Source organism: Vidua chalybeata, chromosome 2, assembly GCF_026979565.1.
Source record: "Vidua chalybeata isolate OUT-0048 chromosome 2, bVidCha1 merged haplotype, whole genome shotgun sequence".
Lineage (NCBI taxonomy): Eukaryota > Metazoa > Chordata > Aves > Passeriformes > Viduidae > Vidua > Vidua chalybeata.
In genome coordinates, this window is record NC_071531.1 from 101577070 (window position 1) to 101600152 (window position 23083).

Here is a 23083-nt window from a genome sequence, read left to right on the forward strand (position 1 = left end):
TGCTCTGAGTGACCCTGCTTGAGCAGGGAGGTTGGAGCAGATGACCACTGTGGTCCTTACCAGCCTTACACATTCTGTGGTATTGTGTGTAGGTTCCTCCTGCTGCAGCACCACTGTTATCGTATCTAATATTCTACATATAATTATTAAAAAAGATTGGCAGAGTAGTGCCTATAGCGTACCTTTTAATTTTGATGACAGGACTATTGTATGCCTGGGGAACTAGTATTTGAGCAATGACAAATTCTGTCAAATTGACAGAAAACACTTGCAACTCTTGCCATAATTTCTTTGCTAAACATCACGTGGTAATTTCTATTTTAACGAATGACAATATTTGTCATAGTTTTTGAGAAATTTGGTCTTTGTATAATTTTAGAAGTATTAGATGTGGGAGAGGATTCTTTAGTAATGAGACAATCAGAGGTTTAGGAAACATAACAGAAAGATTGCTATAATTGGGGACTGCTCAGTCTAGAAGTTAGAAGAGAAAAGAAAAATGTAATTATATTGAATTAAAGATAATCAGCTGATAATTTTGAATTAATCACTGAGGTTTTCTAGGACACCAAGGATGACAGACCTACAAGATCCCCACAAGATGCTCATCAAAAACTTCACTAGACAGGCAGCTGTGAGCATCTAATTTGTACACTGAAGGCCCAGGGGAGGAGCAACTACAGCAGCAGTTCACACACAGCTGATAAAAGCTGATCTATTTCTTAGATCTCACTGTGCTGGGCTGAGCACTTGGCTTTGATGATCTGTCCAACGTACCTGTCTTGGTCTCAATCCCTCACTCTCATCCACTACAGCTGGCATTTCAGGTTCTTACCCCTCCATTGTAAGACAACCTTGATTTTGGTCATGAGATTCACTCCTATGGAGCTTGTAAACTCCACAGGTAGATCACCTTGAATTACAGCTACATCTTTCATGTTGATTCTGTCTTGAGATTAAAGAACATTGAGATAATCTCTCCAAATCTGTTCCAGCCCATATTGCAATCTCACATGATGGACAGACACATTGAGGTAATTGGGTCTATGTTGTTTGGACTGCTGCAGAAAAGATACTGGAGTACTGATCTCTCTATTGTTTTCCATGAACCTGAGAATATTATAATGGTGCTAATCTAGTCTGGCCCACTTCCATCAGAAAAGATGCAGGTTATTCTAAAACCTTATCTCATTTTTTCATGATTCATGCCTGAAGAACTTCAGAGATGAAGTTCTATAACCTCCCAAGGCAAGTCAGTCTTGTTTCTAAATAGCCTTGGCACTAGAAAGTCACTTCTCAATCTTCCCTGTTTTTAAGGCCTCTGCTTGGTTTTATTTTTCTTTTATGCTCCTTGTCTTCACTTGATGTGTGTCCATTGTTAAGTATTGGGTGTGAAACTGGTCAAGTTCATTTTTGCTGAAGCCAAGTACAGTAGTATGAGAGTATAGAATAGAAATGTATTGACATTTTAAAAGCCAAGTACTTCATGCAATATTTAACTCATCTCTGGTTTTCTACATAAATCTCCACATCCTTTTTGCAAAACCCTCCATAGCACTTACCCGTCTTCACTTTGTGATCAACTTTCTTCATGCTTACATTTTTCTTACTGTATTGAGTTTTTTCAGATTGGTTTTATGACATGTCAAGATCACTTTCTGTTTTAAGCTAGTTTTCCTACCTGCTTCTAGACTCTCACAAGCTGGCAATCTGAAGGTGTGATTTCTAGGTGTGATTTCTATGTTGTTCTAGCGACAACAGCATATACTCATAGGTGACTTCTGTTCCCCAGTCTTTTTTTGGTAGACTTTAAAGACTTACTAGCTATCATAATAAATTGCTCAGCACTTCTATTAAGTAACATGAAAACTGGGCTAACAGTCCAAACCAATTCTTCCTGAGGATGTTAGTGATACAGCATTAAAATTGTTGTATAAGAATACAAATCCTGAACAATTAAATTTTGATACAGAAGCATTTCCAGGAGATTCTAGGGCAGGAAAATTGTTATAGTGAAATGCTGACTCCTTTACACAAGTGCTCTCTGGCATGCCTTGGATCAAACGATTTGTGAATTCTTATTTTAATAAGCTTTGGAGAAGTCTATCACCTATTTCTGAATCAAAAAGAAAACTTGCATGAATCAGAATTATTTAAATTGCTGCTGCAACATAACTGCTGTAAATCTAGAAAAAAAAAAAAACATGAGACACACAAGCAACACACTAAAATACAGGGTATCAGTAGAAGAATTATTTAGGTATGTATCCAGCTGAAATTGCTGAAATCCAGGGGAAATTGAACAGATGCTTGCAGTGACCCTTACGGGAATTTTAGATTAAATTCTGGAATTAATATACCTAGTCTTGGAAGGGAAGATTAGATGGTCTATAATGACCATTTACAGAATGATTCTTGCAATAGTTGTTTTTTCAAGAGAGAAATTAATTTGTTGAATAGTAATTTATTTATTAGCAAAATGAATATCATGTATTAGACTTATAAAGGAATGCTTTACTTGGTCTTTTTGCTTTTGTCAGTTGTCATTTTTTTCCAGGTAGGATAACCATTCTTCAAGGCACTGACATGTTCAGTATTGTCAGGTGTTAAAATACTGTCTGTCTCTCCTGGTACCACCTGCCCACTAGTTTATAATTTTTATCAGTATTGTATGTAAAGCAGATGGATTGTCTATGATGGTTTGCCAAGACATAGTAGGTAAAATGAATTATTCATGGTACTAACTCATTATCTTTCTTTATATGTACAATTACATTTTGTTTTTCCCATTGACATCTGTTATGTTTTTCTAATTCATGTTAATCTGCCATTTTGGTTCGCAGTTCAGACCATCTGCAATTTCTAGGTAAAATAGCATTTAATCCTAATTCTGACATTTATCCTTCATGAAATTGCCATTCTGTGTTTTTCCTCCTGTCACTATTCACTTCCAGGTGTTTCCTATAAATTCAGTATTTGTTTCATATGAACTGGGTTTTTTATATGTAATGTAAATATGTCAATTTTAACAGCTTTTTTTTTTCTCTTGAGACTGTTCTTTCGTCTGGCTTTTTTTTTTCCTGGGTTATCTGTAGTTAATTATTGGATATGTCTCATATCATCTGTTGTCAACCCTGTGTGTTGCAGAGCCAGCTGAGGAAGGGGAATTGTCAGGGAACAGGAGTTTTAACATACAACTGTTCTGAATGTCTACTTCAGAATGTCTACTGAATGTCTTCAAATCAAAATATGTTTGGATAAATTATGGAGAACTGGTTGGCAAGGAATTCTCCTGATTTCAAGCTGTATCTTACTTAAGTCCAAAAAGGTTACGTGGGATGGAAATCTTTTCAGCTAGGTGGAACACAGGCTGTTACTGGAGGCCTTGAGTAATACATTCTGTGCCAGCACTGAGCTGGTTTACAAGATCATATATTAAGCAGCTTTGTTGTATGTCATAGTTCATCTCCACAGCTGTACTAATACGATGCCTGGCAGTGAAGAATTTGCTTTCAGTGGAGCTGCAGTTTTACAACATTCATATCCATCTTCTAGTATGGTCTCTGAAATCTAAACAAATAACTTTATAAAGCAGGTTCTGTTGACTTTTTTAACACAGTTGTTTGGTGATTTAGGTTTTTTGGGTTTTGATCATTTTATTAAAATAACCTAAAATGAAATTATTTTCTTAAATCAAAAATATAAAATGGAAAGAAACTGTGTTCTATAGGTGTTACTTTGAAAAGTTTTCTAGTAGCACAAGAGAATTATGTTTTGACAGATCATTTCCCCTTTGATGGCTGTGCATGCAGAAATTCAGGCTAAACAGTAATTTCTTGTAGAATTGCCCCATCAGCTGTAGGTCTCATGCAATCACTTTTCTGAACCCTGCCTATATATACATTTCATGGACAGCAGTAATCATGTAGAATACCGGGACCTAAATTTAAGGGTTAATAAACAGAAAAACAATTTTGAATTTTCCTTAAGCAACAGGCTTTGACACATCCATAATCAAAGAACTGATCCAGAATGATTCCTTAGACATTGCTCTTAAATCTTGGATTTCTTATAAGATTAATGCAGTCTACCTGTAGCTTTTCTGTTCTAGAAACCCTTCTAGCTTTTGACAAAGGCAAAAATCATGGATTGCTCTTTACACTCCAGCTTGGAGAGACCAGTGAAGTTTTAGTACCATTCTTACTCAGCCGCTGCACTTTTTATACCTATCAAATCTCTTTGCCTTACAGATTTTTGCCAATGTTGACATTTCCATGTATTCTATCTGCCTTTTATGTAAATGCTATTTGGTTAATTAATTTGAAATACAGCCATGTGGCAGGAGCATCTAGTGAAGTTTTTACTAGTCTTGTCACTTCAAGTTATTTTTAAAATTTCACTGTTATAATTATAAGTCCTGGGAAAAGAAAGTAATCTCCTTACTTTGATGTGTATCATATGTATTCACTAGGGGAAGGCTGTTAAGATGTATACACATTTTTAGTGTGGATATGTTGTTCCAGTTGTTCTGCACCCTCACTCCCTCCTGAAAGTCATTCAGGAAGCAGACTGATTTTAAGACATTAATGCCACCAGCTTCTTCAATACTCTTAGTCTTTCTTAGACCAGATTTACATGAGAGAGCAGTGGGAAAGCAAAGAAAAATAAAAATTGCCAGGCCCTGGAAGAATGAGATCCCTATTACTCTTGACAAAGAGCTTTGTATTGTGAACTCTGCTTTCTGCATTATTCTGAAATTCAGATCTACATTTCCCTCCTCTTTGCTATTTATGATGACTAGCTCTGCTGCCTCAGAGAAATGAAATAATTCAGAAACAGGGAGAACAAAACCTCAAAAATCTAGGAGAAAGAAATCAGTTTTCCTGAGGGAAGAAAGGAACTGTTAGCAAAGAAAATCTCCAGAAAGCTGAAACAGAGTGGAAATGTTTATTTGGGAATGAAATCTGTAATTCTGTTGCTATAAAAAGCAGGATATTTGGTTAGAGGTGGTTATTAACATATGTTTTGTTTCCAATTTTAATAGTTATTAATGATCATTAGTAAAGTTCTTGATTTCTAGGATGTTGTCCATGGGAGTAATGTGTAAGGAATTAAAACTAAAGTCCAAATCCTTGTGAGAGCTGATGTTCCACTCAGCTAATGGGAAATAACTATTGCTGATTATAGGCATATCAGAGATTATGCTACTCAGAGTCATAGAGCAAAAAGAATTCTCCAGGGTTTTTTTGCACACAAGACATAAACAATGCTTTGCCAACAAATCATTTAGAAACCCAAATGGAAGCCTGAAGTAAAATTCTATTTCATAGACATCTAAACTGACATTTAGTCTAGTGGCTTGCCTGTTTTTCTGGTTACATGAATAAATGTGTCTAAGAATTTTGTATATGTTGAAATACTACATCATGAATGTTTTTTCCTAATGGTGTTGAATGTTGTCATTTGCCATGTAAAAACACAACCCCATGTACTTGGGGTTTTTTGTTTCATTTTTTTTTTAATCTGGCTTCATTTCTCTTCTTCATTTGGGAAGAACTTTGGCTATACTAGCTAGGTGTAAGAATGGAAAAATGCAGACTGAAGTGAGGAAAAATGCAAAATTAATCACTCTGCAAACATTGATACCTATTGATATTTTTAGTCAGGCAACAAACAGGCAATGAAGACTCTCCTGATTCTTTGACTGAGAGAGGGAATTAATGAGATACTCTTTCCTCATTACATGCCCCAGTGGCACATTGCTGGCAGCTGGCCATTTATTTCTCTGTGAGCATCAATGATCAATAGCATCCAAACCATTTTCTGTTTGCAAAACAGTGTCTTTGGCCGTCTGCCATGGCAGATGGTCCAAACACAGAATGGTGATGGAGGCTGAGTGAATGCCTGCAACTTCTGGCTTCTGGTTGCTTGAGGTTTGGTATCAATATATCACTAAGAAATGTTAAGACATCTTTCTTGAATGAGTAGCAAAAATTAAGGGATATCTGTATTCATTCCCTGACTTTTCCTCTAAGTTCTTAGGGGGAAAATAAAATAAAACTAAAATTCTCCAAGTTTTATATATAATCCAAGTGATTTTTTTTGTTTTTGGATCCCTTCTTATTCTGAAAATAATATAGAGAAGAAATGAAACAAACCTCTAATATCTAAAAGTACCAGGTTGGTTGGTGAGGAGAGGGAAAATAATTGTAACAGTAGGAGCAAGCATCATCAGATAGGACAGAAGAGACCAAGCAGATACTTTTTACAAACAGTCTAAGAGAACTTCCTTAAAATAGACTTTGAAGATATTTATAGAAAGTGGGAGAAGGAATGTCTTCTATTCTCTTGCCAATTCCTGTAGCTGTGGAATAATGTGCAACAGCATGTAACACAGAATGCTGTTTTGATAGGAGATCTCTTTAGGAGTGACTGGTCCAAAAAAAAAAGAGAAGCCAACAGTTATGAGTTCGTTAGCTTGAAGGTATCTGTGCCAATTAATGAAGTCAAACTGCTTTCAGTGGTTGTAAATCACTTCAGAAGAAAGGAAAGGAAAGGAAAGGAAAGGAAAGGAAAGGAAAGGAAAGGAAAGGAAAGGAAAGGAAAGGAAAGGAAAGGAAAAAGGAAAGGAAAGGAAAGGAAAGGAAAGGAAAGGAAAGGAAAGGAAAGGAAAGGAAAGGAAAGGAAAGGAAAGGAAAGGAAAGGAAAGGAAAGGAAAGGAAAGGAAAGGAAAGGAAAGGAAAGGAAAGGAAAGGAAAGGAAAGGAAAGGAAAGGAAAGGAAAGGAAAGGAAAGGAAAAAGGAAAGGAAAGGAAAGGAAAGGAAAGGAAAGGAAGGAAAGGAAAGGAAAGGAAAGGAAGAAAGAAAATATTGCACTGTCTGTGTTTTGCTGTGATGCTACATTGTCAAACATTGGCATTTTCTTTTCCTGTATAAATGAATTTTGCTGTGGTCCACATATTTCTTCCTTAGATAAAAGATACAAGGAGATTAGACCAAGGCAAGAAAATGTGGCTTTTGAAGATGTCCCCATCCTTTCTGTAGATTGTACTGGCCAGAAGGCAAAGGGATCCTCTCATAGACATGAGAGTCTATTCTTTTGCCTTTTTTCATGTGAGCAATGGTAAAATAAGCAGAAATAATTTGCAACTTTAATTGCATGGTTAATGAGCCACAGTGCTTACTGTGCTTATTCTGCTGGTCTTTTAGAAGAGTGAGCTACTGACAGGAGTTCCTTTAAGGGGTGTTGACACAACCTGATCCAAATAAAGGAAAGCAAGAGATGGTCTGGATATATCTCACATAATTCAGGCTGGAAAACTTTTCCTTTTGAGGTCATATTATATATATATTGCTGCTTCTTTTATGATACTGTTTAGATTGTATCTATTAGTAGTCCAGAAGGCTAATTTTTTTGTGATCTAAAAATGTAAAAAGGAATTAAATATTTTAGCAAGGAAACACTTTCTACAAGAGAGTTTTCATATATATTTTGTTGGGAAAATGCAGTTGTCTAAATTATTTATTCCGTAACACTTGCTGGTTAATAAATGTAAAAATTCATTTGTTCCTGCCTTATTTGACAGACTGCCCTTACCAGATCATAAGTTTATGGGCTACTGGAAGGTTGATCAGCCAGGAAATGCACAAAAGAAAATGCTGTGTCCATCAGAAACTCAAAAAATAGGTGTAAAGGTTTGTCTTCTGAATTATTTTTTTACTCATATAATACTGGTTTTATATATTGGGTTGTGATGAATCTAAAATGTGATTAATTTCTTCAGGAGCAAGAGTGTGGACAAGGCATGGTATTTTCCTTGTATAAACTGTGTTTCATCAGTACATTATATCTCCTCGTGCTACTAAGTGATAATGGTTCCAAACCATGAAAAGACTAAAGAGGAGAGGCACAAGGTTTCTATAATGTAAAGGAAATGGCAGTGTGGACATTCAGAGATTTTATAGAAAAAGGCATTTCCTTTTCCCTTTAATTTGTTTAGTAATAAATATAAAATTATTTAGTAGTTTTTTATTGTTAATAGTATTACAGTATTAAGAAGACTTCTGTATTTTCATAAAGAAAGGGGAGTGGTATATTTTAGGAAGTCCTCATGGTTATTATTTGTTTTAGGGCCCTGTGTACTTAAATATTCAAGGCTTTCCACTGGAGCGACATGAATCCAGGTCCATCAGTTTCACGGAAGAACTTGCTTTTTGGACACTGCCTCTAGATGAAATTAATTTAGTTTGCGACGTCACGGTAACAAAAGGTACAGTAAGAAAAGCTTTTGTCATGATCTGCAACATTACAAAGAGGTGAGATGTCCTGGAGATGAGGAAGGACTGGGCTGTTAACTTCGTGCTTGACAGTAGCCAGTGGCAGAATATAAAAGGACAATATGAGCGATTTCAAGTGTAGTGACAGCACTCCAGTGCATTTACAGTAGTGTGTGTTTCTAGATAGACTTGCAGTAAGAGTATAGGAATAATACTAGGAATTGTAATATGAGAATTAAAAATATAGAGTAGGGGAGTGAACTATAGGAATAACAATTTACCTTTTTCCACTATTTTTTTTAATAGTAGGTGAAATACAAAAATAATCCACTGAAATTGGTGCATAATTTCACTGAGTCATTGTGGTCATTGTAAAGATATGCATCCTTTCTCAAACTAAGAAAATGATGTGTAATTAAAATAGAACACAGCCACAAAATTGCAAGTTTGTTAAATTTGTGTGTTCAACACTGCATTACTTGACAAATACAATTCTTTAACTTTTCCTCTCTCAATTTAGTTTAATAGAAATCTTTTAACTTGGAGAATGCTGTGCTTTTTTCCTCTGTGCTCATACTGATTCTTTCTCACTGCACCAAATCTGCTTTAGTTACCTGTACTCCACCTGTATTCCACCCAGAGGGAATTGCACCATTGGGAATATTCATAAATGTTTTTAGGGTTCATCATTAAGCATGTCTTGATGCCTTAAGTTTTAGCTTTTATAATTTTCAGTCCTGTATTGCATTAGTGTATAACTCTGAACTCCATACAGAGTGCCAGTAAGCTCTCATCACATTTTGGTCAGACAAAACAATCCTTACAGGCCTGGAACCAAGGTCACCCTCACAGCCTCAGGCCCTGAAAAGTATAGATAAAAGTCTATGGGGGGGAGCAAACTGGGGGAATATGACTTCATTCCCTGAAGCTGTAATTGGACAATTAACCTGTGATATGCAAATAGACAAAGCATATCTGCCCAAAAAACTCATGACCATTGTCCATCTTGGGTGTTGCCTCTGCAAGGCTTTTGCACTGCCCAAGGTGTATCTGTTAAAGGCTTTTAATAAATACTCACTTTATTATCTAACTCTGTCAATCCTCTGTTTTAGGTAGCCATTCCAAGGCATCAGTCTAAACATGATTATGTATTATATGCAGATCTTTAATGATCAATAGTGGAATGCTGCTATTTCTACTTGCAGTCCAATTTGCAAATACATTAGCAGACTTTCATGGAAGCGAAACAGAAATTAGGTAGCTTTTATTGGTTTCAAGAATTGTCTGAAATTATTCAGGAAGGTGGTTTATGTGAAAAGTTCTGTACAATGTTTGTACAATGTACTATGTTTAATTATTAAATACATAAATTTAAAGGGACGATAGGCTAGAGGAAGAAGAAGAAACAAGATTATAAACCAGCAAAATCAGATGAACATATTAGCAGCTGGCAGACACTGCAGTCATGCCTACACAAATGTGTCTTGGACTACTTGTTTAGAGTTAATAGTGTTGTGGCAAGCTTCTGCCTGTTAACATTTAGTTAATAGCAAGAGATCATCTCTCTTTATCTCCCTTGTGGGAGTGGTAATTTTTCGGTACTTTTTGCTGTAACATCTGCCAAGTTTATGACATATCTATTTCCAGAAGAGAAATGCACAATGTCAGTACCCTTTCACTATTTTGTTTTCTTATTTCAGAAGAGGAACATAAAAATGTTCTTTATGTTACTACATGCAATCCTGTTTCCTTGTACTTCATGAACATTTCTAGTAAGACTGGATACTTTGTGGATCTTTATGACCTCTTCCCAAGAACAGTTGGAAGTGTCTGGCAACCTTTTGTGATTGCAGCACCACTGGGAAATCCACTTAAAGGTCAAGTGGTTCTACATGAAGAGGAGGTAAAAAAAATTTAATCCCAGCTAAATGCTTAGTCATGGGCAAAGTAGTATCATGAGGGTATGTCACTGCAGACTCCACCTCTATAGACTGGACAAGGCTACCTCCTGCTGAATGTTCTCTCTTTTACTGTACTTTTAGCTTGGGAGTTGCCTTCAGCTTTAGTTTTTAAATGGAGATTTTCCTCTTGCACTCTTTAGCTGGACAAGGTTCTCTTCCATTCTTGAAGCTGAGTTCTACCTGCTTATCTTCTCTTACTGATAGAGGGAGATTAGGCTTATGGGAGAAAGGGGGAGAGTGGGTCAAGTTCAGGAGTCTCAGTCAAACAGCATACGCTGTTATACGCTCTGAAAATACAGAGTAAAGCGTTTTATGTGAACTTAAGTTCTGCTCCAATCTTGTCCCCCTTTTACTTTTCAACTAGTATATAAAAGACACATATTCTGAGTCACCAAGTAAAATGTTGCTTGTATTTGCTCCATATTTTTTGTAAATCCTTGTATTTCTTCTTCTGTAACCTGTGAAGTGTTGAGACTAGAAGGAAGAGTAAGTAAGAGTAAGGAAGAGTAAGTAAGCCTTGACGTCCGCAAATTGAGAACCACTAACTATTCCAGTGTTGGTTTGACTCAAATGCTTTTTTAAAGACAACTGTTGCATACTTTGCACTTTTCCTTACTATCTGTGAGCTGACTGTAATATTTCCAATTCAAAATTTCTTTGCCCAGGAGTGGGAAGAGGCAACAGTATATACCTGCTGCTGCTGTTCATTTTTTAACATTAAAAATAGTTTATTAGGCTACCTAGCACTTACTGTGGTTTGACATGGGCATTAAATCAGTCATTGTTGGCTTTTTTTCCTTTCCTTTGAATTTCTTCTGTCACTGTTTCAGTAAGTGAGAGACTTCAACCTAGAAGAATTTTTCCTACGTAGAGTTGTTTTCAGTAATTTCTAGTGTTTCTGCAATGCTATTGTTCCAGGAACATTTGTCAAGTGTTGCTGCCACTTTCTGGTGTCAGATGCTGCTGTTAAGTTCAGTGCCTTCTGAGAAACACAATTTTTCTGCCTTTGGTAGAACTGCCTATGCAGGTGCAGCTGCCTTTTGGATTCTTTCCAATGCAAACTGGCAACTATGATTCTGAGGTTACCTGCTTGTTGAATAGCTATAGAAATACCATTTGAGCTATTTTGAGGTGCACATAGCACATTTTTTTGGTTCTAAATAATTCTTGGCTTTCTTTGGAGAAATTGATGCAGGAAACTAAAACAGATGGTAGTCTGTCTTGTATCTAAGAATGTTTATTTAGAACGTCTCACACTTTTTAATATAAAGCCAGCAATATTCTTTGCATTCCAAATCTCCAAAATTCCTACCATTTTGTTTTTAACAAAATGACAGTAGCATCTGGTGTCAGAAATGAAGGTTCTTCCGTGAAGCTTTAGGTAGTCATCTCAGAGTCTGGTTTTGGCTGTCCTCATGGAATACACCTTTTAGCAATGGTATGATAGATACATTTTTCAGACTCTGAAATAAAATTTGTGACATAGAGAGACTGTGGTAGTTCAGTGTGCCTTTCCAGATGACTTCAGTCATGCTATAACCTCATGTTTTTCTCTAACAAAGCTTAAATATTGCCAGTTTCAGACTTGCCTTTCTTGGCAAGTGCTACAGGTGAGTACATCCTGTCTGTAGATAAGCCTATTTTAGAAATAATACAGAATTAAAATATTCTGAATGTTTTGCAATATCTTAGAACTTTTTACATATTTTTACCATTAAGGCAGACCTTATTCACTGTTTGTGAAAAGATGTTTCATTTAATTACAAACTTGTTTGCAAAAAGTCCTATTCTTAGGTCACCATTCAAAAGTAATTTAGACTTCTTGAGAACTTCATCAAGCAACTTAAAAAACAAAAAAGAAGGAAGATTATTCTCTTGTATATTGCATGCTCATATCCATGGACTGTATTGGTAATTTATTTGGGATTGGTTCTTAAGTGAGGCATTAAAACAAAGGTTAGACAAGTGCTGCTGTTGTAGTCTTCACAGCCACTGCTATCCTTCCTTATGTTGGGGTTCAAGTGTTAGGATCTCTAGCTCCCACTGAATCACAAGAGGGATTCTCAAGCAGTGTAATTTTCCTACATAGAGTTTAGGTTTTATTCCTAACTCTTCCTGCAGTGGAGCCATGGAAAAATCATGTGCTCTGTGCACCTGTGAAATAAGGTGGATGTTACTTGTATGAAATTTAATCCATTATTATTGATGTTAGCAGGTAAGCATATGGCCTAAGATAATCATGCAAGTACCTTCTGTATTTGCTGTGAGAACCTGCAAATACAGGTGACCTGGAAGAGCATTTCATCTCAGCTGAAGTAGAGCATGTTTAATTGCCCCCTGGAAGTTGCTCTCTCCACTGGCTACAGAAAGAGGCTTGACATACAGTCAAAGTGCCTTCATTTTAGGTGTACTAAGATCATGGGCAGGCATAAACTCAGAACTTGCAGCATTCACATGTTAATAAAAGTAGATTAGTGGCACATCTGCATTTTGAGCAAGGCTATAAGCGTTAGCTAGTTGTGCCAGGGTGCATCAAACAAAACAGGAAAAACAAATAATATAAATAACATGCTTTAGAGATTCATCTGTGTTTAGTTGCAAAAAGACTAAGAAGTATTAACAATATTTGTAAAAAAAAACCAACGTGCATCTATTAAATAAAGTAGCCACTTGACAGCTGCTATTTCATAATAATCAATGTCACCCATTAATTAAGACAATACCAAAACCAGCTTTTTCAATTTTTTCTTTTAATAAAGGTCTTTGTAAATAATTGTTTCTGACTAAGTTATAAAAAATGAATAATTTTAAATGGATGATAACCTTATTGGAAAAGATGAAATTATGATATTGTGGCTCTTCAAATAAGCTTGTAGGTTTTATCTTGTTCCCAGATGACATCCATCTAGATTAAGTAGAGCCCTCCAGCAAAACAAAATGAAAAATCACCATTTTTCCCTGTCCTTTTAAATAAAAAATTACTGAAAGTAAACTCCTCTGAGATTTAATTTAATGGCAGAAGTGGGAGACGTATCTGATTTTAAGCCACATTTACATCTTCTTGGAAGAAAGGGTAGATTATTTTATTCCTCATGTTGGCCATTGGTCTCAGTGAGTTCAAGCTGTTTTGACTCTATCTTTTTGTTCAGACTAAACTCATAGACTTTGAAAGGACTCTGCAGAAATCTCAAGTAACTTCTTTGTAAGTTGGGAATTGCATTCATCTTTTCAAAGCAGCAATGCCTCTGCCATCTGTCCTCCCCACAAGTACTTCAGGGCCTACTCTTATTTCCTGCTAAAGCTTTGTGTTCTCTGTATGTGCTTTTGTTTCTGCATCTCTCACGTCTACTGCTCAGAAGGAGAACAGGTACAGACAGAAAAGAGTTTTGATAACTTTTATGCATGATTTTCTATTGGGTTGTAGGAACAAACTGCGCATGGAGAATTGATTTGCCCGTAAATTAACAGCACAATTCTGGGATTTTTTTACAAGCACTTAACTGTGATGAAAGGCTACAACTGGACAAACAGAGAAACCTACAGGCTACCTCAGGGAGCACAACAAGCTGTGTTCAGGCAGTATCCTGCTGGCATCCTTTAAGTCTGCTTTTATCTTTCTTGGCCAGGAAGTGGGGTGGGGGGGAAGGAAATGCTTTTCCCTGTCCCACGTGCTGCTGTAGTTCTGTCAAAGCTCTCTGATAACAAGGGAGTGAGAGAGTCTGTGGCACAGAAACTCACACAGAGATACACCTCACTCACCACATGTAGGAGATGGCAACCATTTTTTAAAAGACTTCTTTTAACAGTTTGTGATCTAGCCTGAAGCACAAGTGAGAATCTGAATATGAAAATACCAGTAACATAGTAGTAGTAACTTCTGTAACCTCTAGTCCCCAGGATATTCTGATGTATGTCTTCAGAACAAAGGGTGTATTTTCTTATTTTCTTCAAAAACTAGTTCTTTTTTTATATTATATGACTTTCCTTTTCTATGAGTACACCTTATAGTAAAGGTCTGCTTATATAGAAATGTGTGCACCTTCTGTAGAATAGGATAAGGCTCATTTTCTGTAAGCACAAAGCTTATACTACTACTTGTTGTTCTCAATTCACTGAAATCTTGAATGCAGTCTCCCAAATCATCTGAAAGACACCAATTGCATTAATTAGAACACCAGTAATCTATTTGCAAATATTTCCCTACCTCTTAAGATGTGATGGTTTGAGCCTCAAGCCATAAATTTTTGCACAGACTTTTTCCAATTGAACCTGATGAACGGTGTGTTAATGTTTGTATCTGTTCCTATATTTACAGTGTCAGAGTTGTTATGTTTCTATCACTCAAGGGATCCTTGAGTAGCTTTAATAGAAAAGGTGGGACAGAAGGCAAGAGGATGTATGATTACCCTGCCCAGCTAAGGATCAGGCTCAGTCTAAAGCAGACTATGTATGCAAGCTTGCTTGCTGAGGACATGAGCATTGAGGGCAGAACAGATCAAAACTGACAGTGAGTTTGGGGAGAAGAATACAAGAATGTTAAATTGAGTTTTTTGCACTTTCCCACTCTGAAACTTCCCCAAGCTCTCTCCTCTGTCTGCAAAACCATAAGGAACAACTTCCCATACCAGCAAAATGAAGTCACAGCCCTGTTTGGTTTAAGAACTTTTTAGAGGAAAATGCTGGCTAAAATAAAAACAGCAGTAAGGAAAGGGAAACTTTGCAGTAACTAAAAATAAAGGCACACCACTTCACAAGATTGGTTATTGCATCTGTCCAGAGTTTGGAATTCCAGACACTGGGGTCAGGAGGTTGCCCAAAGGTTACTTTTCTCCCAGTCAAGAACAAACAGAGCGGAATTGCACACCAGCGTCTTCTCCCAGCCCACTTGAAGAGTTGCCAGAGCTGCTCTTGGATATGTTCACAAGTGACGCAAAAATCTATTCTTAAACACAGACAGAATATACATCAGTCACTTCGCACAGAAGGAAACCATTAACATCAAAAGGGGTGGAGTAGAGAAGCTTTTTATACTACCAACTGCTCTCATAAATTTAACACTAAGTAGAAGAATGTAATTGATTCGTATGTGTTCTTTATCTCACGTGGAAGGCTAATGCTGTTTCAGAATTATATAAATGAAATATGGCAGAAAACCAAAATCCAAAGCAAATGTCCTATTTTTTTTTCCTGAATCACATTTCTATAATTTTAGTTTGTAATACATAAGCAAGCTTCTTTTTTTAGAAATATTGAACTTGAACTGAAATTCCCAAATGCTCCAAATAACATGATAATATTTTAAATACTTTACCATATTTAGCTTCAAATTACTGTCATTATTAAATTTAACTCTTGCAAATATTTCTAGTGAAAGTATGAAGAGTACCCAAAGAGAACAAAACTGCTGTGACTCAGATTGTTCATATTTGTTTTATTTAGGGGAATTCATGGGAATTTATGTTTTACTTCCTTAACGTCTATTGTGTGTTATTGCACATGTTGTACGTAGGCAGTTTACTTTTAGTATGTTCTTGCAGAACCTAATGTCCTTGCACTAGTGAACATTTCCTTGAATGGCAAACAAAAAATTGAACCCAAGGCTTAATTAATTTATTCCTTTGTACCTTTTGAGTTTCATTTCTTGCAGTTAAGGTTGGCCCTGAATGACTATTGTCTTAAATTCTTAGTTAAAAATATTAGGAGCAGCTATAGTGCTTTGCAAAAAGAAATGTTTAAAAAGCCCTCATCATTTGATAGCATGTGTTGACCCTTGGGCATCAAGTAACAAATGAGAAATCTAAAGAAGTTCAAAATTTAGCACACCATTATGTGATGAAGATTTGCACAATCCCATCTGCGTCTGGTCTCCATCCTTTTGAGTCATCCTGCTGTCCTCCAACAGCTGTCCTACCTCTGACACTATAAGCTGTCAGAGAGTGCAGGTCACAGAAGGATTGTCACACCTTGGGATATTTAATATCCACAGGCTCCACAGTATCAGAGTATGAACTTGTAGAAAAAGTACTAAGCCATTTCTTCTTTCACCAGTTTGTCACCTTCAGTGGAACTTAAGCAATAGGTACAACAGAAAAATGGTAAGAAAACATGAAAACTGAAATGAAGTATTTTAGTGACTTGACAGAACTAATTGGTATGTCTCTTACCTGTAGCTGCATCTTAGATATGTAAGCCGTACTAATCCAGTTCCTAGATGTTATGCAAAGTGAATGTGAGATGTATAGATAAAATGCTGTGGAAAAACTGTAGTATCATTCCAGCCCTTGCATGTGCTTAACCTCTTCAGTTTCTCTATGAACGTTGAAATGAACCAAGAAAATCCATCTTATGTTTTGCAACAAAACCAAAATCATCTTTTCAAAATGTTTAAGTGGCTCAAATTGCAAAAGTGCTTCAGATAGATTCATTGTAGTCTCTTAAACAAGCTTGAGATGTACATGGATCTGCTTTTCATTTACAGAGCAATGTTGTGTTGTTGCTGGATACGAGCAACGGTGCCCTTAGCCGACTTTTGCTCTCACCAGATGCTCAAGATTCTCCTAAGAGAACATCTTGGTGGAGCAACAAGGAAGAGAAGGTGAGGAATAGCACCTGCCCCTATTACACTAAGTTTTTTTAAAAGCAAGTATCAGTACTGGAAAAACAGAATCATTAAGTTTTCCTGGTTTTACATCCCAAGCAGTTATTTAATTGTTTACTCTTATGTAGGTTTAAATGTCTTATACATAAAATAGCATTGTTGTGGAATACTGATATAAAAATATAAATAAATTTTCTGAAGATATGTATCTTTAAAATATCCCTATTTAGGGCTAGAACTGGAAGTAATGGAACATTTTGTTACAATGAATTATGTCCAAAATAGTGAATGCAGTTATGATACAATTTATGACTAGGAACAAGGCAAGCTAGACAGCATTTTGAGAGGTAATTAAAGCTGTGGATTCTTCCAAATAAAGGAAAAAAGACTAGTACAATTTCAGAGGAGTCAGGGAAACTCACTGGTTCAAATCTAACAAATGCTGATTGTCCTGTGATGTATGTTTATACAGAGCAACTACAAAATGTGCCGAGAGTTTTCACACAAAAACTGGCTGGTGTTCTACAAAGAAACAGGGTGAGAGTAAATTATATTCTTGTATTAAAATGATTTCAATCAGATCTCCTTGTGTATATCCCTATCTGATTATTCTTTTCTTGGCTTCCAATTTTATAGAAACCGCCTTATTGTACTGGATGTATTGGAGGGTCAAACTCACACCATCTCACTTCCAATCAGTCTGAAATCTGTTTTCCTGGTGGCTGAAGACCGGTGGCTCTTGGTGGAAAATGAAACAAATAAGTTAGTTCAGCCTAGTTTTCTTGATGGCATTATTTCTTCTTTGTGTCTCATTTGTGTTCAGGAGTTTCACTCCTGGTCTCAAACTTTTTTTTTTCTGTTTGTGAAACTGGCTGGACTTAAAAAGTGGGTGTTTAAGATACAGATTTGCTGTGGTGAAAATGCAAGTAGACTTTTAGAGTAGGAAATGAAGAGGATATTCCAGCCTCTGAAAGTCTAAACTGGCTTTGATCATATGTGTGTTAATATTAATTTTACTGAGGTGATACTGATTTTTAGAAATGAGAATGTTGGTGGACCTATCTCTGGAAATACAGACATGTAGTCCAGAGTTAGCACCTGCTTCATTTACTTTCATGGTCACATGAAAGAAATGTTACTCTGCTGTCTCATTTTTATAAAAGCACAGCAAATGAAAAATAGTTACCATAAGACAAATCTGCTATTTGCTGGCCTACCCTTTCCTATCTCACAGATGTTTGGGAAATTATATTTAGTTTTAGCAAAAGGTGTTGATAACCTGTGTATATAAATGTAGAATGTTTTCACTGTTTCAGCAGATAGAAGTCCTTGTTTAGAGTGACAAGTTTAATAGGGAATTATTCTAAATGTGTGTCTTTTACAGGAAATTTCTTTTAACCAAGCATGCCCATGTGGAAGCTCAAGGCAGTGAGGTTTGCCAGCTGCATGCATTGAGTGAAGAGCCAGCTGACATGGGATTTGGCTTAACAACAGGTACTGAATGCAAGCTTGGCTAGTTCCTTTTTTTTGTTGTTGTTCTTTTTGTCATTTCTGTTTGCAGTTGCACTAACAAGACTCTTTAAAGGTCTGAGTAACTCTCCCTCCTATTCTGTTTTTTCCCCCTTATCGTGCTTGGTTAATAATAACAGCTTTTCTCAAGGCATGGCACATTCCATGCTCAAACTTCAAGTGGTTTGAATAAAGCATTTTTGTTTAATTTGAGCATTCAAGACCCTCAGTCATGGACTTTCAGCAAACAGAAAAGCATATAGAATGGAAAAGAAAGATCACTAGGCAGGAATTAGAAGAGGAATAGAAGGGAGCAAATATACTAATGATTCCAGGCTGTAGACTGTTGCAGGTCTGCTACTCAGATGAGGTAGAAAACGTTTCCCAACCCTTAGAAACATACAAACCACCTACTGTTAAAACAGACCAAAAGTCACAGTTTCTGTAGTTCTGTTGGTAGTGTGCAGGAGGCCATTGGGGCCAGCACACTTGTGTTAAAAGATACGGGGAATTTGATCAATAGCCTAGCATGCCAGATGCTGCTAGGCATTGAGGCATGTCTTAGTTACACAGTAAGGCAGAAATCTGCAGTGATCATCATTCTGCCTGGTGAGATCTGTCTATCTTCAAATCTGATAACATTTTCACCCCTGAACATTAGATCACGGTGCACATAATCTGTAGTATACTTGGTTTAATAAGACTGGAAGTACATGTGCATCCCACCTAACAGTTCATAGGTTTTGGTCATTATATATCAGAGAGACAGAGGAAACAAACAGAAAAACCACTTTATATCTCTTAAAGAAGGAACAAGTTTTGTTCTGGTTCTTGTGACTAGCATAAATAAGAAAAATGAGATTAACACAGTGTAAACATGGTACAAACAAATGTTTTTGAAAAATAAAAGGGCTTCATTTACATAAACAGCAACCAGGTGGATACCAAAAACTAACCACAGCCTAAAGATCCAGAATCCTTTTTAACTCTTGTACAGTTTACTCTACCAACTTATCAAGCGCTATCAGAGCACACTTGTTTCCTTCCTCTTACTACCTTATTTAGAAACCATTCTGGAGTAGTATTCCTCAGATGGATAGAAATGTTATTATAATTTCCAGTCTCAAACTGTTTGTGGGCAGTTTATTGCTGCATGCTTTCTGTCCTATTTTTATCCTTTGTTATCTTGTTTCTTCTCTTCCAATCTGAAATGTTATCATATCCCCTGTTCACCCTTTTCCAAATCATCCAGCGAACCCTAAATGTAGCATATTCAGCCTGTTCTTGTTCTTTGAGGCAGAATCTGTGGCAGAAGAACTAAAAAAAGGTAGACCAGTGCGGGTTTAATGCTGACCCAGACCATTTGTCCTTTGAGGGAGGAAAGATTTTCTCCCACTGCCATGTAAACAAGATAGTCTTGTGCCCATCAAAGTGGAAACAGTGCAGTTCTAAAGATAACAGGTTCTGTTGGACTGTGTTGGTAATTTGAGGCAAGGTTAAGGGCTCTCACAGATGCACAGAATAAAATTCAGTTTTTCTTAGCTTAAAGACAAAAGAAAACCAGACCAATATTTAACAGAAATGCATTACAAACAACATTATTTAAATTACAAAGACAGCAAGAGAATCACCAAGAAATGTCACATTGACACTTACCCGTGCAAACCTATGTTTTGCCTTCTGGTGCATTTGCATCACAGCAATTTTCAATGAGATCACATGCTGTTTTGTTCTATTCCATAGGCTTCCTGCCTCATTTGTACAGTAGAGGGCAAAATTAAGTGGTATAAGCAACTATAAAGCTAGTATTTCCTGATTTTAAGTACTCGACTTTACAAAAATAGGATTATTTCCTTTTCCTCTGTTATAGTATAATCATGTTGTCTGCTTTTTACTAATTTTTTGCTCAAAGTAATAGCCAATGTTCAGTGCTCAGCACTCTTACAGGTAATATAATTTCCTATTGCACATCTGGATTTAATGACTTTCATTTTGTTTAATTTTCCTGTTTAGTGTCAGAATTGTGTGTGCCTCATGCAGTTTCAACTGACCAGCTATCTTCAGAAAACCTCAGTGCAGCTGTGGGACAAAAGATCAGCTCCCCCAACAGGATCTTCTCAGATGAGCATAATTATGCTACTATTGTCATTGGTTTCCCAGACCTCTTGGTAAATACTCAGCATTATTGTACAATGAAATAATATAATCTCATTTATTCTGTAACCCATTAAGTACCTGTTTACCAAATGATTTGGAAAAAGAAGGGAATGACAGCAAGGGACAAATTCATGTAGTGTACACCGTTTGTTTTGGTAGTCTATTCTAGAGGCATGTAGGTGGCTTTTTAGGTAATAAGAAATGGGACAATACAATGTCTATCACAGACAAAATACATTTTCAGTAAGCTCTGAACAGTGCTGGCTAGAGTAATATTTTATAAATCATGTGTTTTTACAGTTTTTTTAATTAAGCATAACCTCTGAGAAAAAGGATATCAATATAATTTTGAACTGTTCAGTGTGAACTTCTTACCAGTGTGCAGCAGGTAGCAAGATTAGATCAAGGAAAAAGAAAAAACCAATACAGAAAATCACAGCAAAACTATAAAGCTCCTTCATTACTGAATAATGTAGTTAAGTGTAAATACTATGTGTAAGTGTGCTCATTACCATGACACAGTTAGTAAAGGACCAGAAAAGAAAGTGAAACTTAGCAGTCTAATGACTAGGGCTGTTGCAAGGAGTTACGGTAAACACAGGGAAAATACAAGCAGCGTGTTTAATTCTTTGTTTAATTCTTTATATTTGCCACCTAATGGTACCTAAAAAGGGTAGTGATAATGGAATAAATAATTGTATGTCATGTTTATTTGATAAATTGGGCCAAATTAGCAATGAGAGAAGAAAATTCTTTGCAATCCAAAATTATTCAAAAATATTTTTTTGTCAATAAGACAGTCCTTGCAATTAGCTTTTGAGTTTTCCTTGGTTTGGTTTTATTTTATCAGATGGTTTATTCGAGCTTTTCATATTACTTACAGTAGATGTGAGTTTATTGCTGGAAAAGGGAGGTGGTCTAGAGCAGGGAGTACTAAAGAAGCTGCACACTTCAATAGTAACACACCAGTGAGGGTGGTGAAGCATTTTTGGCTCTGCCTGATTTAGAATGAGGTTATGTATCTTTCCTCATACATAATTTTAGATATCCGTGTGAATTTCAAAGAGGGAGTGCTAAGGGAGGATGTAAGAGTGATGGGGTAAAAGTTCAGATTCAGTGTTTAGAGCTGGTGGTGTAGGTGTTTAGTATGAACAAGGTATCTGGGCTCTTATTTGTAATAGCAGTGCTCAGCTCACCAAACACTGAGACCTTCAAGATGATTTTTTTGCCAGACTCTTTCAACAGTAGTGGGAGATAAAGCCACTGGCTTTCATGTAGAGATCTACACTTAAATCTCTGAACCTGGAGCTAAGTCCCAGCCTTATTGCTTATCTTTGAATTTATTACTGGAATATCTATTTGCATTTATCTATATTAATGGAAACCGAACAGTTTTTTACATAGTTTGATTCCAAATCAGGTTATTTCAATGATTTCTGTTCTTGGTTCAATTGAAAAAAAATTCTATTCCACTTCAGGTCTTCAAAGCATCTTGATGCTTAAAACTCATGTAGATGGTTTGTTGATTTACACCCCATAGGAATTTTTGATGACAAAATAATCCAGGTTAATCCTTGTCATGTGGTAGCATAAAAAATAACCACAATAACCACATTTGATTTGAAATTAAATAAGAAGTGTAACTTATCAAAAAGTGTTTGTTCTTAGATATAATAATAGTAATGTTTTCTTCAGTGGACACGTTCTCTTTTGCAGTCTCCCAGTGAAGTGTATAGCTGGAAGAGAAACTCCTCTCTGAGTCACAAACGTGCTTCTCCTTCTGATCCACTTTATTATGGAGCCCAGAGGAAAACAGGAGCTGCAAAACAAACCAATTGTGTTACTTTATTGGCTTCTAATCAAATAGTCCGAATTTTAGCACCTGGAGATGTGCCTCTGAAAGACATTTACCCAAAAGGTAAGAGGTTCATATACTTGTGCTGCAACACACTAGTTTTTTGTTTCATAATCTGCTATCACTCATTCATTTTTCCAGAATGTTCTTAAACAGTCACACAGCAAGCATTTGATAAGGAAGGAGTTTAGTGGCGCTTAGTTTTAAAATTAATCTGAATTTTATTAGCATGCTGAATTATACTTCTGAGAAATTAACAGGGTGTCTACACTGTGGATATCTCAGTAGATGGGATTTTCCTCTGTCTGCAGAAGAAACCCAGTAATAGAAGATGATCATTCCAGTTCAGCAATTGGCCTTCACCAGTATTTCTAGTTTTTGCTCAGTGTCACACAGAGATGCAGTGATAAACTTGTTGTATGACTAACTCAGAATTCTATCCCCAGCAGGGACAATAGTGGAGGTTATTTTGGGAATGTATGTGAGCCTGTCTACTTCTTTGTCTTTCTTTTCATACTTTTTCAATATTTGCACTTGTTTTGCTGGGGATGTTGTAGAGGACATCCCTGTCTCCAGCTTTAAATCTCCTTTTATGGACTTGTTGTCCACAAGTTTATCTGGTGCCTCTTTGAAGCTGTGCATCTCCACAGCAAAGTCACCAGTTCATGGTTTTTTGTGATCAACGGATCTCTTACCAGGTTTCTAGGTGCCCCTTATTCTAGCATTG

The 23083-nt window shown here is 36.4% G+C and overlaps 1 protein-coding gene across 2 annotated transcripts in view; it reads left to right on the plus strand.

Annotated features, from left to right (window-relative positions):
* VWA8 (von Willebrand factor A domain containing 8) overlaps window positions 1-23083 on the plus strand; it is a 180126-nt gene that overhangs the window by 109706 nt on the left and 47337 nt on the right. For both annotated transcript variants that reach the window (XM_053934989.1, XM_053934990.1), the window contains exons 27-35: window positions 7586-7694; window positions 8131-8269; window positions 9977-10179; window positions 16716-16832; window positions 17308-17372; window positions 17472-17597; window positions 18220-18329; window positions 20358-20512; window positions 22218-22419. In XM_053934989.1, coding sequence (XP_053790964.1) covers window positions 7586-7694; window positions 8131-8269; window positions 9977-10179; window positions 16716-16832; window positions 17308-17372; window positions 17472-17597; window positions 18220-18329; window positions 20358-20512; window positions 22218-22419 — 1226 coding nt within the window. The remainder of the gene's footprint in view (window positions 1-7585; window positions 7695-8130; window positions 8270-9976; window positions 10180-16715; window positions 16833-17307; window positions 17373-17471; window positions 17598-18219; window positions 18330-20357; window positions 20513-22217; window positions 22420-23083) is intronic.